We start from the raw sequence: 15,064 nt of genomic DNA, 5'->3' as shown, positions 1-15,064 counted from the left end.
TGTTTTATCCCAGAAAAACTTTACCGCGAGGAAGAAAAAAAATGATTTTGTCCCAGAACTTCCATTTTATAGTAGTACCCTTGATTTAACCATAGTTTTTTTAAACTTAGATTTACTTGTTATTCAAAAAAATCCTTCATTTTATCAAAATATAATCATTTTACTCAGTATTTTAAGGATATTCTTGTAATTCATTTAGCAAAAAAAATCTATCAACTATCAGATGATGTACTTGATAGCTAATAGATTATATATATATATATATATATATATATATATATATATATATATATATATATATATATATATATATATATATATATATATATATATATATATATATATATATATATGTATATATGAATGTATATGTATGTATGTATGTATGTATGTATGTATGTATGTATGTATGTATGTATGTATGTATGTATGTATGTATGTATGTATGTATGTATGTATGTATGTATGTATGTATGTATGTATGTATGTATGTATGTATGTATGTATGTATGTATGTATGTATGTATGTATGTATGTATGTATGTATATATGTATGTATGTATGTATGTATTTATACGTATAAATTAAGTAATTGGGAAAGTTTATTTAACATAACATACTAACATAACAAATTGTTTTGTACTATAATAATATATTCCTTAAACTTATACCATTCTCTAATAAAAAAAATGCCGAAAAGCAAAGATGTATAAAATAGTAGTAATAATGATATGACATGTAATAAGTAACTGTTTGGTATCAAAAAGTCATAAAATGGAAATAAAACTGAAGATAAATGTAGTAAACAAGGCTTTTTGCAAAAAAGCCTATTGTTAGCTTGTTGTGTGTTCAATGCATTTACAGAAATTTGTTCAATGTTTTTGCCGTGAAAAGTGATTTTTAAACGGTTTTATGTAACTTTTGCCTTTGACTTAATATGGTTTATTAACATTATGCTGAATGCAATGTGACGAGAACCTCAGGATGAATTAAAAAACTTTAAAATCCTTAGCATTTATCATTGAGCTCTTCTTGGAAAAAACGCTAGAATTTTTGAGTTTTTCCATCACATTCAATACTTCCTCTAACATGTATTTTACTCTCAACTGGTGCTAATTTCTAATGCACCCACAAACCTAGGATGCGGTAAATCATGATTTCAAACATTTGTATATGAAGGATATTGTTAAAACCTAATGTAAAAATATCAAACAGCCGAAACTTTTCAATTCTTGTCAATACTTTGAATATTATTATTGTTAATAATATAAGAATAATGTTGTATTAATAATATGAGACCCAATAAAGTTTGTAAGCAAAACAAATCAAATAATGACTTTGGTTGGATTTGAATTATATTGCCTATCTGAAAAAGAAATAATTAAACAAATTATGTCAGCGCTATTGACATAAACATGCTGTCATTGTGCTTAAGCACAATGTCAGCTTTTTATTTACTTTATCAAACGGATTTTAACTAAAATAAGAAAGTTTTAGATATATGGAGAGATTGATTTGTTTACATTTTGTGTGGATATATGAAGTCTTTTTGTGAGAGTATGAGTATAGAGAAGAAGTGTATTGCACACGTGTAGCCACTGTTTTATAAAGTGCGCCTTTTATTTATACACGATAATTCAATCAAACCGTTCTTTGTTCACAATTTTTTTGCTGATTTAAAAGAGCGAAATTAGAATTTCGTATCTAGAATAGGTAAAAACAAAATGGCATATTATTTGAAAAAGAAACTCGCTAATGCTTCTTTGATTTTTGGCGTCATTGAAATATTTCTTGGTTTTGTTTTCATTGCCAAAATAATCGCGAAAACGTTTGTTTCTTACGATTCCACACAAGAAATAAATCATGCAGCTGGACTCATTGTAAGTTTAAACTTTTGTAAACTCTACAACTATTAACCAACCCTTTCCTTGTATGAAGGTATTTTGTTTCGCTTTCAGGTTATTGCTCCTGGAGTTGTTGGGATAATATCATCTATAAAAAAAAGAAGCCGCTATACTGTAAGCTTTCAATAAGTATTGATTTAATAAATTTTGATGCCGTTAAATAAAATATCGGCAAATGAAATCAAAAATAGTTTAACGCTAGATGTTACTTTGCAAAAATATTGAAGGCTTGATAAAACAAAAAGCCTTTTATTCAATAACAAATTAAAACATAGTTAAAATGGTGGACCTTCCCAAAACTAAAGCTCGGATTGTCCAATGCTATCAAACCAAAATACCTAGTTTACGCGGGATTTTAACGTACCCACCCAATTTATCTGGTCTAGTAGTAAAAACATTTATGTAGGTTATGAAAGTAGTTATATGGAGTAGTAAAACTATTTTTTTATCATATTGAAGTTATTTGAAGGTGAATACTAAAATATTGTTTTTAGACTAAACACGTAAAGCTTTTTTTCAGATGATTGCATTTGCAGTTTTGAATGTCATTAGTATCATTTTGATTGCTATTGGCACAGCACTCGAATTGAATTACGCTTCTTTTGGTGAATGTTTTCAAAATAATGATAACAGAAACATTTCAAGGATCATTTCAGGTGCTTTTAATGCCTTAGTTTTTCGCTATGTTTCTTTAAATTTTTTTTTTTTTAATATAAATCTTTAATTTCATAAAGAATATGACATGATCTTAATTAAAATTGCCATTTAATACTTTTTATTTAAAACTCTTAATGGACTTTCTTATTTGCCTGAATTTGTTTGAGTTCTTATTAATAACACTTCATGTTTACGCTTACAATAATGCCAATGTGAATTTTAATAATCCTATTAAAGTATTGTTATTCAAACATACATACATACATACATATATGCATACATGCATACATACATACCAGGGGTGTACCGGAATGAGTTTTTTCAATTCCGGCCGGAACCGGACTTACCGGAATTATAGATATAATTCCTGCCAGAATGAGAACTATATTTATGTTATTTTTTTACATCCAAGATTAAAGTGGAAGCATGATCAGCTTAGCTATATGATATATATTTAACCTATTTCATAAATTTTATTCTTATTTTATTTAATTAATGTTGTTTTTATTTGTTTTTATTTTGTGTGTTGCAAATTTTTAACTGCATTTTTCTTTTTTAACTGCATCATTATTTATGCTTAAAATTAATTCTATATTTTTTATTTTTCATTTAGATTAAAATATAAATTTTTACTGTATTTGTACTAAAATCATCCTATAGATTTTAACTATTTAATTTTAACACTGTGGACCTGAAGGCATATTAGGTTTGATGGAGTGTCACCTGGGATTTTTTTACTGATAAAGTATTTTTTTAAATTATACTAACATGATTTAATCACATTTAAAATTATTTTTACTTGCTAAGAGTGGAAAAAACACCAACTCTGAACCACCTCCCCCATCAACAAAAATGAGGAGATTGTTAATTTTATATGTCCATAAACCTGAATGCTAAAGTATTTTTGGATGAAACTTGAAATCTATCGATTAATTTTGATTTAGTTTAGGTCACTAAAAAATTTTTTTTTGAAAACCTATTTAACACAGGTGGGCAGGGGCAGTCTTAAATAGTGTGTTATGTTTTTCTCTTTGCTCCAATCCCACAACTTTTTCTAAGACAGCTTTACTTTACAATAAAATAAAAATGAAAATTTTTACAAAGTATAATTCCTAAAACTATACAATATTATAATCTTCTAATTCCAAAATCAACGACAGCAGTTTTCAATCTCCATAATCTTTCAAGGCTACATGGCAGAGATATAAACATAATATTGATCATAAAGATTATGGAGACAGCATCTCAATAATCTTTATGATCTATATTATGTTTATATCTCTGCCATGTAGGCTTAAACTTTGCATGAATCGCCTCACCACACTTTTCTGCATTCTTTAATAAGCCGCATCTTGTATGCTTTACAAAAGGAAAAACATGGCAGCATATGATATGGATTTTCCATGACACTGTTAGTGTCTTTCCTAGAGAAAAAGCTGTCTCTTGTAGGCATAGAAAAGCATCTTTAAACAATGATATTTTGTGTTCTGAGTCAGAACCACGATTTCTTCCAAAACAAGCTTCTTTTACAGATTTAAAAGTTCTTAAGCTTTGGATTACAGGAAGTAGATATGGTACTTTAAGTTGCACTTCAAGTTGAAGTTCTTTAATCAATTTTAAAATTTTCTTTGCATTATTACCATCCCATCCAACTCCATGATATCCCCTTTTAATTATATAGTGTTTTTTCAACCACAAATCAAAACCATCCCATTCAGTTAAAAAAAATCCTGCTATTTTATCTACTGCTCAAACGAGAAGATATAGCTCAGGTGGAGCAACTAAATTTTCTAGCACAGTATTTTTATCGGTGTTAAGATATATTAGGCGTTTGTTCACAATGTTATCAAATTCCTTCATGGACAATCTGATAGATCCATGTTTAATATATGCTTCATAACAGGAATCAATACTGTCAATAGTTCTAAGAGTTCCTTTATCAAGTGTACATTCACCACTACACCACAAGCAAGCGTTTTTACCTGCGTGTGATGAAAGACCAAATAATACATTAGCACATTTAAGATCAAAAGCAATATAATAGTTTACATCCTCAAGACTGAGTTTCTCAAGTACTAATCTAAGATTTTCATAATTTTCAGGAATATCTTCAACAATTGCTATAATAAGAACTTTTTGAACGCCACTATTCATAAATTTATTTTCAGGCTCTTATTCATCAAAAACATTCACAATAATTTTAAGGAAGCCTCCTCCACCAACTAAAGATCATCGTACAAAACCTACACAGGGATTTATACCTCTTTTTAATAATATACAGAATTAATAATATGAAGGATTTTTAATATATACTAAATCTCTTATGATAGCTTCATTCTGGTTAGAAATAAATTCAACTTGCTCTACACTATAAAATTCATCTTGTTGTTCTTTAAGATTATCTAATTTTTGAACTATATTTTCTTCCGCAAAGTCTCCTCTATTTAATCCAGTTCTAATTGTAGAACAAAGTTTTTTAGTAGCATTATCAGAAAGTTCAAGTGAAACTTGCAGTTCCATGATTGTTTGAAGAGAAAGTTGTTTACTGCTTCTGTTGCTCTTTAAATTGGGAGCTTCAACTTTAATAGAGATAGGCGTTCCTCATGTTTTTATTTTTAAAAATGTCTCTTGTTCTATACCTTCACTCTCAATTTTTTTTTTAATGATAGTGCTGGCTATTTGTTCAGCATATTCTCCTAATTTTAAACAGTGACTAATTAAGTTGTCTACAGCAGCAGCTTGTGTACACTGATGAGAGATGCCTTGTCCAGTATTAAGAAAACAAGTACTGCATACATTTTCAGCTACTTACGGTTCACTAAAGTTGGAACAGTGACACCCAAACATGGATCAGAAGATCTTCTTTTGTTGGCCCAATCAATCTAAAGCATTTCAGACTATAAATTAACAAAATTCTACAACAACTTTACAATAAATTATGCAAAAAGATTTGTTTTTAATAAATTGTTTTAGTTATCTTATATATCTAAATATATATTATAAATAATCAATTGTTGTATTTATTGCTAACAATTACATGACCAGGAACAAAAGACTACCCATATAGTGCATCCACACAAAAAAAATTAACTCTTTTACATAACATTGAAAAAGTATACATTTAATTGCTATTAGTATAAAAATTACCTTAGCAACAGTTTCCAGACGTAATATACTTGGTATTTTTATTTAATGAATTTGCTTGGTGATGTTAATGAAGTGAGATTACGCTAAGAGAACATCCAGACAGGTTTTAATAACGGAGAAGCGCTGTTTGATGTTTAAGCTTATTGAAAAAGTCTAATTTGTAGTCGAGTATACTAAATACACAACATTAACATTTTTAAGTAAACTTAAATTTTAGTTTAAATGATTGCCCGGCAAATAAAAGAGGTCTCCTACATAAAATTCGGAACTCAATTTAACTCTACTTATTTATTATCACATTTTATTTGAAAATTGATTTGACAATTTAATTGTCTCAGCGAGTGAAACTAATTTTAACTATGATTAAACCTTTTTACTATGATGATAAAAATAACTTATCAGTGAAAAAATCCCAGGTGACACTCCATCAAACCTAAAATGATCTCTGGTCCACAATGTTAATTAACATTTTAACATCTAAAAACGTCTTGATTTTCTTCATTTGTTTGGAAATATTTTAAAACAAATGATGTCACAATTACATTTGCAGAATCTAAGTTATGCCACAAAAATGTTAAACGTGGTAGCTCCCCAAAAACTTTTAGCACGACACCACTCCATATGCATTTAAAAAAATATAATATGGATAGATATTACGAGGCTAAACAAGAAGAACAGAAAAGGGAAAAAAAATCAAAAGCTGAGATACCGCTAGAGAGAAAATTGGAAGCAATTAAGTCGCAGACACTAACTAGTATAGATAATTTTGTTCCTAGAAAAATTTCGAATGTAACGAACTCTCGCTTCTCCAAAGTTAATCAAATAATAATGAATCTTATTTCGACCTTTTTCAGCAGTTAAAGATCAGGAGTTCATTGAATTAACTGCTCGCTTGAAACCACAATACCTAATTCCAAGTAGAAAGTTGTTTAAGGTAACAATGCTACCAGAATCTTAGGAAAAATTAAAAACCGTAGTATTTAATGACATTTCTGCAGCTGATCATATTTCAGTTACAACAGATATTTGGACAAATACCCATAAAATGATGCATTTATATCATTGACTGCGCATTGGATCACAGATAATTTTATTTGAAAGGATTGTGTTCTACACTTGAAGTATAATCTAGGGTCCCACACTGGAATAAACATTTCAAATTTATTTGATGCGATGCTAGTTCATTGGGATATTTCCCAAAAAAAAATACATTTAACCCTTCGAGACTGCTTATAACATGGAACTTGGAATTGACTTGACAGAGTCCTCCGGAATCTCATGTTTTCTTCATCAACTGCAGCTAGTTATCAAAGACGCCATTTTTGATCAGGTTGCAGAATACGACATGATAAAGAAATGCAGAAGCATCTGCACTCATTTTAACCATTCAACTTTGGCTTGCACCAAATGAAAAGAAATGGAAAAGAATTAGATTCCAAAATTTCAAAACCTTTATTACCAATCCAAGATGTTCCAACAAGATGGAATACTACATATTTAATATTGGATCGAATTGAGACTCTCAAAATATCTACACAATTTTACACAGCAGACCACCCTCATTTAATAAATTTAACATTAAGTTCAAGTGAATGGGAGTTAATTGAAAAAGTATTGGAACTTTTACAACCATTTTTTATGATTACTGATACAGTCAGTAAATTAAAACCAATGTAGTCATCAGTAATTAGCCATATTCGTGCACCACATAATTTTCTTGGAAGCCTTGCAGATGATTCTAGAGTCCAATCACTGAAGAAGATGCTAAGAGAGACTGTTAAAAAAGATTTATGAGTAATGTTTCATTAAAAGGTCACTTTAATATACTAATGAGTAATTTACATGTTTTGTCCACAGCTGTTGATTCAAGGTATAAACTTTCACATTTTCCTGATGAGCAAAATATTTTGGCTAAAATATGGCTTTCGTCCGAGATAAAGGATCAAATAAATTCACAAAAAGAGACTAATATGGATAATATATCAGAAACTGGTTCCTCTTCGTCCGATAGTTCTAATTGAAGAGCTGCCAGCAAAAAGTTCATCTTCTTTTTATTCTGAGATATAAGCATTTTAAAGTTTTCATTTAATCCTAAAATCAGACTATACATATTAGGCCTAAAAGCTTCTATCAATTTATGTATTATGTAATTAAACACATTAATCCAATAAAAAGTTTTAAAATATTAATATTCTGCTTTTAATTGAAAAACTAAACTTCATGTAATTAGGTACTTTTTGAATTTTCCCTGCAAAGTGTGCTTATATCCAAGAAGATTGTTTTTAAAAAAATGTAAAAAAAATAATAATTATAAAAAACAAATATTTTTTATTGTTTAGGAACATAAAACAGATTTTTTATTACATAATTTCCATAAACTCAATATCATATCAATTAAAATTAAACATAAAATGCAAAATTTATGTCAACCCGTGTTAAGAAAAAATTAAATACACATCTGTGATATAGTTAGTTGTATAACAGTGATAATCCTAAGTGTTCTTAAATGTTGGATAATTATTATTTAAAAAACAGTATTTTAATATATTAAAATCAAACATACAATGCAAAATACATGTCAATCCATGTTTAAATAAAATAATCTTAAAAGCACATCTGTGTCATAGATGGTTATATAATAGTGATAATCATAAGACAGTGTTCTTAAATGTGAGATTTTTATTATATAAAAAACGGTAGTTTATGATATCATTCAACTTCATCAGAAATGTCCTCTACCTCATCTTCTACAATGCTGTTTCCTAAAATGCTACAATAGAAAGGACTACCTGCTGTCTGAGAATCTACAAACTGTAAAAGATATTTTATGTCTTTTATCTTCGCAGATTTTATTGGTAGAAGTTTCCCATCATATGCAATATTTGGTTAAATCAAAGCTTTCCTACAAAATCCTCTTTTCCCTAACCAATGTTTTCAAAAGTCCCAGTCATAGTGCCTCGTGTTTCTATTAGACTGTTGTTGGTGCTAAATCTTACAGTACGTACCTTGGCTATTGGGACAGATGATTCTTGGTTCTATTGCAGTTTTCCAGTCCATAACTTTTAGTATTCTGTCTTCACCCTCTACCTCTAGGCTACACCTTAGTGGATTGTTAACAAAAATGACTTTGAATGGATTTTTCTTATTACAGGATTTCATGATGTCTACCCATTCATCTGGCTTGATCAACTTTTCAACTTTTTTCTTCTTTTTTTCAATCTTTGCAAATGATCTATCAATGGGCATTTTAAAATGTCCTGGAATGGGGTAATTTATAACCACCTCTTTAAAAATTCTTCTAGCACAAAGATTGTCTAAATAATAAAATAGGTATCTATTTTTGCTCTGACTATAACAGTTATCAGCAAACAGAATCAATTTTTCATCTTTTGATTGTTTGTTTTCTTTGATATAATCATCTAAAAAGGTAAAAATCTCGTTTGGACCTTTTTCTGCAGCATTCTCTGCATAACAAAAAAGAGTTGTCTTCTCAGAAATAATGTCAATGATCCCAAAGTTATGTATCCAAAGTTGTCTTCTGTAATATTCACCACTAACATTAGTTATAGGAAGGGGTAAATTTTTTTCAAAATCCATGCATAACACTAGACTATCCTCTGGTTTTTCAAAGTGATATCTTTTTAGTTCATCATAGAACACCTGTACTTTTCTTAAATGTATTTCATGCAGAACTTCAAAACTTTTAGCTGAAACTTTGTCTCCTTTTCTAACAGCTGCATCTTTCTGTACTTTCAGTTTTTCACATGTTTCGCAAATGTCAGATGTTGGTGTCCCAAAACGAAAATTGAATTCGTAATTAAAAATATGACAAAATGTGTGTTCTGAAATGCTTTCATTTAATGTTGTTTTACGAAATTGCTCGTATAGCTTTTTGATGGTGAGATTGGAATCAAGAATTTTTTTAATTTTATTTTCATTTCTTGAACAATGTGACTGGCGATGAGGATATTTTTTTAAAAAGTCTCTTACACCATTTAGTTATTCTTTAGGTCTTCTTTTTCTGTTCTCATGATGACCTCTGGCATCTATAACTGATTTTTTTCTCCCTTCTTTTGATGTAACATTACATCTAAGACTTCCTTCAGAAATGTTAAGAATAGCCATAAATACTTTTTTACATAATTGTATAGCTTTATTTGGTACAACTACTGAGTACTTAAACACTTGTCTGGAGTACTTTGCTGGTAATTTTCTAGGACGATGTCTTTTTGTCTCAGTTGGGAGAGTACAACTTCTTTGATATGCCACTTGTAGAGAAGGTAATGTCAGTGAGTGAAATGATTTGTCAAAATAACATATTTCATCATGCGTAAGTTTCAGTCTACATTCACATCTGCAATTAGGTAATACTTGATATCCAGCATTGATGTTTTCTATAGAATAAAAACAGTTGATTCAGGCATAAAAATCTGAATTATATACATCGTAATTTAATATACTAATTTGTAAATCAAAGTCAACCCAATAGCAAGCACCATTACAATTAAATAAGTGCTTATAAATATATAATGCCTTGCTGAGTAAAAACACAGTGGAAATATTAAAAAATGTTTACATTTTTATTTATAAATTAGTAATGAAATTTGATTTACTATACTATTACTAGTAGTAAGAGTAGTTACATTACTATTAAAAAATTATTAATATTAATAAACTATTTTTGGCAGATTTATTTATAACCCTGCTCGTTTTATTCATTTTATATCAAATAAATATAATTAAACAGAGTTACTGTTTTACTACAGGTTACCAATATAAGTACAAAATTTATTGCAATAAAATAAATATCTACGAATTTTCCGAAAACAAAGAGTAAGAGACTTTCACTACGGTACTTTCAGTTTCAGAAAATAACAAACAGTATTTACATTTTATTTTCCTAATAAATTAGGAAATCCGATTTTTAATCATATTGTTAGTATTATTAAAAGAAAAGCTATTAATTATTAAACTATTCAGCAGTTTAACTTACCATCTACCATATTTTTCTTCTTTTCATTTCGTTTCCAACTTTCTTCATCAGTTTTTCGCTTCCTACGAGAGGCCAGCATGGCTTGTATTTATTGTTAAAATTACTTACGTGACAGGGATTTCCCTGCTCATTGGCTGCAAGGACCTCTGCACTTATTCAGCTTAGAAACCCAGATCTTTGATACTGAAAGTATCATTTTAATGGGACTTACGATCTTCTTCTCATGAAAATAATAGTTGGATATGATAGATTATAAGTCCCTTTACAAACTGAAAGAGTTATCTCATTTTTTCCAAAAATGGACTTTTGAACTTTTTGCAGGCAGCCCTTCAATTCCTCTACAAACAATACAGGTTGTCAGTCATATACATCAGCTTTATATACATCAAATTTAAGAATGACTATCGCAAATAGTTTTCTTAATTGCTATGAGCTAGAAGAAAGAAAAAGTAACCCTATAAGAAAAAAGCAAAAAAAAAAGTATAGGAATAACAGATGAAGAGATAAAAAAAGAAATAGATGGTTTTATGGCTGGGAAAGGAATAGGTAAATAAGAAAATGAAGAAGCAGTGTTAAAATGGTGGAGCGATAATAAGGATTACTATCCTCATATATGCTGTATAGCGAGAAAACTTTTATCAGCCCCTGCTGCATCCGTCTATTCAGAGACACTATTCTCAGAGGCAGGTAAGATTTTTGAGGAAAAAAGAGCTAGTTTGTTGCCAAATATTGGAGAGCAGCCCGTATTTTTGCATCACAATATTGCTAAATTTCCAGAAATCCTTACTCGATTATTTTTAATCATTCTTTGAATATTGTAAATAAAGTTTCATTGTGTTCATTTATAAGTTTGTATTTTTTACCTAGGTTTAGCTACTGTTGTTTATTTCTCTGTAGGTTTCGTTATTAAAAGCATCATTAATCGTGTATAGGCATGCATACATTCATGCCTTTACACGATTAATGATGCTTTTAATAACTCTTATACAATTAATAAAAATAGTGACAATAGTTTTATTATCACTATTTTTAGTAATTGTATAAGAGTTATTAAAAGCATCATTAATAAATTTAATTAAAGTCACTGTTAATTATATCAGTATTTTTGTTAACAATACAGTTATCTATTTTTAACGCTTAGGCATTCCATTTAATATTGCAGATTGTTTCCAACAAAGTATAATGGCATGTGTTAATACCGATTTTTATGCAACTTATATAGTTGCATTATTTGTAACCATATTTTCATTTATCTTTGGATGTGCGGTTGTCTGTTGCTCAAAGGTATGCTTTTCTCACATAACTCCTCTTTGTTTGTAATTAAATTTGGTACAAATTTCAATTTAAACGAAGTGAGTTAATCAATTCAGTAATAAATTTATCAATATGTAATTCAGTGAAAACTTCTTGTCTAAATTATTAAATAGGTTTTTCAAACGAACGGGAAAATTTAATTTCATTTTTAAATCATCAGCTTTTTTTCATTTTTTTTGTAAGTATAGGAAACCCTCTAAACACATTTTACATTTTGAAATGCGATTATTTGTTGCAGTTAATGTTAACTTAACTATATCATTCTGAAACAAATTTTTAGCCAGCTGAGTTTATAAATGAAGTTACAAACGAAAGAAGCTATCTGCGCTCAAATTTTTTCAACGAACCACCTCCTCAACATTGTTAGAGTTGTTTATATATGTAAACGAAGTACACAACGTTGAATGAACGTTTATGACGTGTTGTTCTCGTTCGAGTAGCTGTTAGATTAATAACATTCGCTTACTAGTTTTTTAATTTTAACAATATTTGATTACGTTGCTGCAATAATATCCTTGTAAAAATAAATCAGCAATGTGTTTGTCTGCTTTGATGAAACTTTTGTCACTTTTTTTAAAATGACCATCAAAATGCAAAGAGTTTCAAGGAATATACAAACTATTTAAAGGAATTAAATGAATTAAAATACAAACAATTTCAAGGAATTTTGATAAGTATTTTCATAAATGACTATTTTGTTAAGATTCAACAGCTTTTATATATAAGTTTTTGTCACACAAGAATACTTTCAAGTATTCTTGATTTTTGATGCTGTATCATTACGTTAGGGCAATTATGTTGAGAAAATAAACCTCCATTTTATCTCCATGGTTTTGCAGCGATTATAGAAGTAACGCATACCTATTCAAGTTTGAAAGGGCTTCAATAATAATATGAGTGAGTGAATCTCCAGAACTAACTGCATTACCTAAAATATTAGATCTTGAATACTGACATTTTGAATTAGATAAAATCAACCACTTGTAAAGTATTGTAAAATAATCTGCACTACTTTTAAGATCAGGGAAATATGAGTGTATTGCTGCAGAAGTAGTTTTATCGAAAATTCCAAGCTTTAAAGAAAGGTTTTGTTTAAAATTGCCTAAATGTAATACTTTCACTGTTATTTTTGGTGCTTTACGCAAACCAGCATTAAGAGCCAGGTCTTTTTCATGAATATTTTGGAAGGTGCTCCATTTTATTTTTCCATCATATACAATTATAAATTCTTTAAATCTATCAAACTTAATATCTTGAAATAAAAATCTTTTACAATATAACAAGTTATTTCTGATATTTTTAATAAGATGTACAACATCAACACAAAGGTAAATCTTTTTTAGATTGTAAACATAAAAAAATCTTTAGCTTGTTGATATGATACACAAAAGATTATTTTAAAACAAGAAAAATTAAAGGAATGGTTGTCACACACAATAGCTCTAACATTAAATTCACATTTAGTTGGAATGCAAATACATTCAAAAATTTCTTCTTTTAACCATTGAGCATTGATTGTATCTTTAGATGATGATTTAATCACAAATGGAATTTTTTCTTGAAAAAACATCGAATTTCGATAAGTTTTTTTTTATTTTCAAATTATATACATATTTTTTTAAATATATTGATGGTTTTAAATACACAAATTGCGAGGCTAGAACTATTTTGTTCTATATCCAAGTTTTGTTTCTTTGCAAAAATGCCCCAGCCCTAGTCCTAACCCTAAACCCTAATCTTAAATCTAACCCTAACCCTCATTCTAATCCTAACTATGTTGAAAACCTTGCGCTGCTAAACCTCGGTAGGCTGCCCACATATCGGTCCATATTTCAGTTCAATGACGAGTCCGTTGTATGATGATGGGTAATAAGGTTGCTGTATTGCGATGCGCTACAGGAATGAGTAACCCTTCTTTAATCGCTTTATTGTACGCACCAAAAATCTATTGATCTTCTACAATTTTACCTCGGTTGCATTTCCTTCTCGAACAAAGTGATTCGTCTATTTCCACTATTGAACCTGGTCCTCCTAATTGCACTCGGTTGTTAAGTAAATAAGTAATGACAATGTCTCTACAAAATTGATTCCAATCAACTACAGTTTTATTGCTGCCAATTTCTAAATCTATTTGAATGTCTTCCACTGAAAGGTCACGACTTTTTCCGGCGCTATGGTCCAAATACAGGTAACACCTATTTTATGCCAAAGTTTCAGTAGAGATCTTTCAAAATAACTTCTGACACGAATACTTATTTTCTTTTTTGCATTGTTTTAGCATGCATCTCCAAATCTTTCCATCAACCTTAAGACTATTTTGTTCGTTGCACTGGATGATACATCGAGGACAGATCATATTGATAGCAAGTAAACCAAACTTCCACCGGATGCACTCGTTATTATTGTTTTTAAACCTGCGACCAATATCTGGTAAATTAAGGCAATCAAACTCAATAATAGTCGATCGTCTAGCATTTGCTATTTTAATTTTAAAACGGAACAACATGAACATTTCTTATTGAGAGATTCTTTTATAATTACATTTTATTTTTTGAAGTATTTTGCATTTAAATTTTCCTCAATATTTTTGGAATTTTTATGAGCATTTTAAATACTTTAAAACAAAAGAAACCAGGCGGCGTAATTAAATAGTGAAATTTTAGTGTTATAAAAAAAGATGGCGAGTATTAGCGTTTTTGGTATACTTTTTTGACACTTCAACATCATCATGTCTATGTTTTAATACAGTTTTTAATCAGGATAAAATTCTCTATCATAATCAAAAATAAAAAAAAAAAAGGGGGGGGGGGGTAGAGATGTAAATTAGCGCCGCTTAGCTGCAAAGAATTTTACAGGAATAGGCAAGTCGGTACTCATTACTTAATATTTCAAGACTTTTTGTTCAATTTAAAATATTCAGTTTTAAGTTAAAGCTCTTTATATATGTTTGAATGATCTTAAAAAAATGATTAAATTTTCAGATGAACCTTTCTACTATAATAGAGAAGAATCTCTACGACTTCTCTTATATAGTGAAGAATAAAGAAAG

At 29.0% G+C, this 15,064-nt stretch overlaps 1 protein-coding gene and 1 pseudogene across 2 annotated transcripts; one reads left to right on the top strand and one right to left on the bottom strand.

Moving 5' to 3' along the window:
• Positions 1-1,507: 1,507 nt before the first annotated feature.
• LOC149886395 (uncharacterized) lies at positions 1,508-12,557 on the top strand. 2 transcript variants are annotated; one of them, XM_090094073.1, is made up of 5 exons: positions 1,508-1,880; positions 1,959-2,018; positions 2,425-2,560; positions 11,864-11,985; positions 12,296-12,557. In XM_090094073.1, the coding sequence occupies exons 1-5, from the start codon at positions 1,725-1,727 to the stop codon at positions 12,380-12,382; spliced, it is 561 nt and encodes a 186-aa protein (XP_089950199.1). In that variant the 5' UTR covers positions 1,508-1,724; the 3' UTR covers positions 12,383-12,557. The 2 variants fall into 2 exon arrangements, with proteins under 2 accessions (XP_089950199.1, XP_089950198.1); XM_090094072.1 differs by having other exon boundaries at positions 11,843-11,985.
• Positions 3,807-7,086, bottom strand: LOC149886396 (uncharacterized; annotated as a pseudogene).
• Positions 12,558-15,064: the final 2,507 nt, after the last annotated feature.

Source organism: Hydra viridissima, unplaced genomic scaffold, assembly GCF_058129835.1.
Source record: "Hydra viridissima isolate aposymbiotic clone 2 unplaced genomic scaffold, HvirCarnegie_v1 scaffold_7, whole genome shotgun sequence".
Classification (NCBI taxonomy): Eukaryota; Metazoa; Cnidaria; class Hydrozoa; order Anthoathecata; family Hydridae; genus Hydra; species Hydra viridissima.
The sequence above is the reverse complement of the archived record's forward strand: the minus strand, read 5'-3'. Positions and strand labels throughout refer to the sequence as shown.

Bases quoted from the DNA above. Each gene is read 5' to 3' on its own strand.
- LOC149886395 (XM_090094072.1), top strand. From the start codon at position 1,725: ATGGCATATTATTTGAAAAAGAAACTCGCTAATGCTTCTTTGATTTTT. The intron at 1,881-1,958 runs GTAAGTTTAAAC...TTTCGCTTTCAG, and splicing joins ATCATGCAGCTGGACTCATT to GTTATTGCTCCTGGAGTTGT. The intron at 11,986-12,295 runs GTATGCTTTTCT...ACAAATTTTTAG, and splicing joins CGGTTGTCTGTTGCTCAAAG to CCAGCTGAGTTTATAAATGA.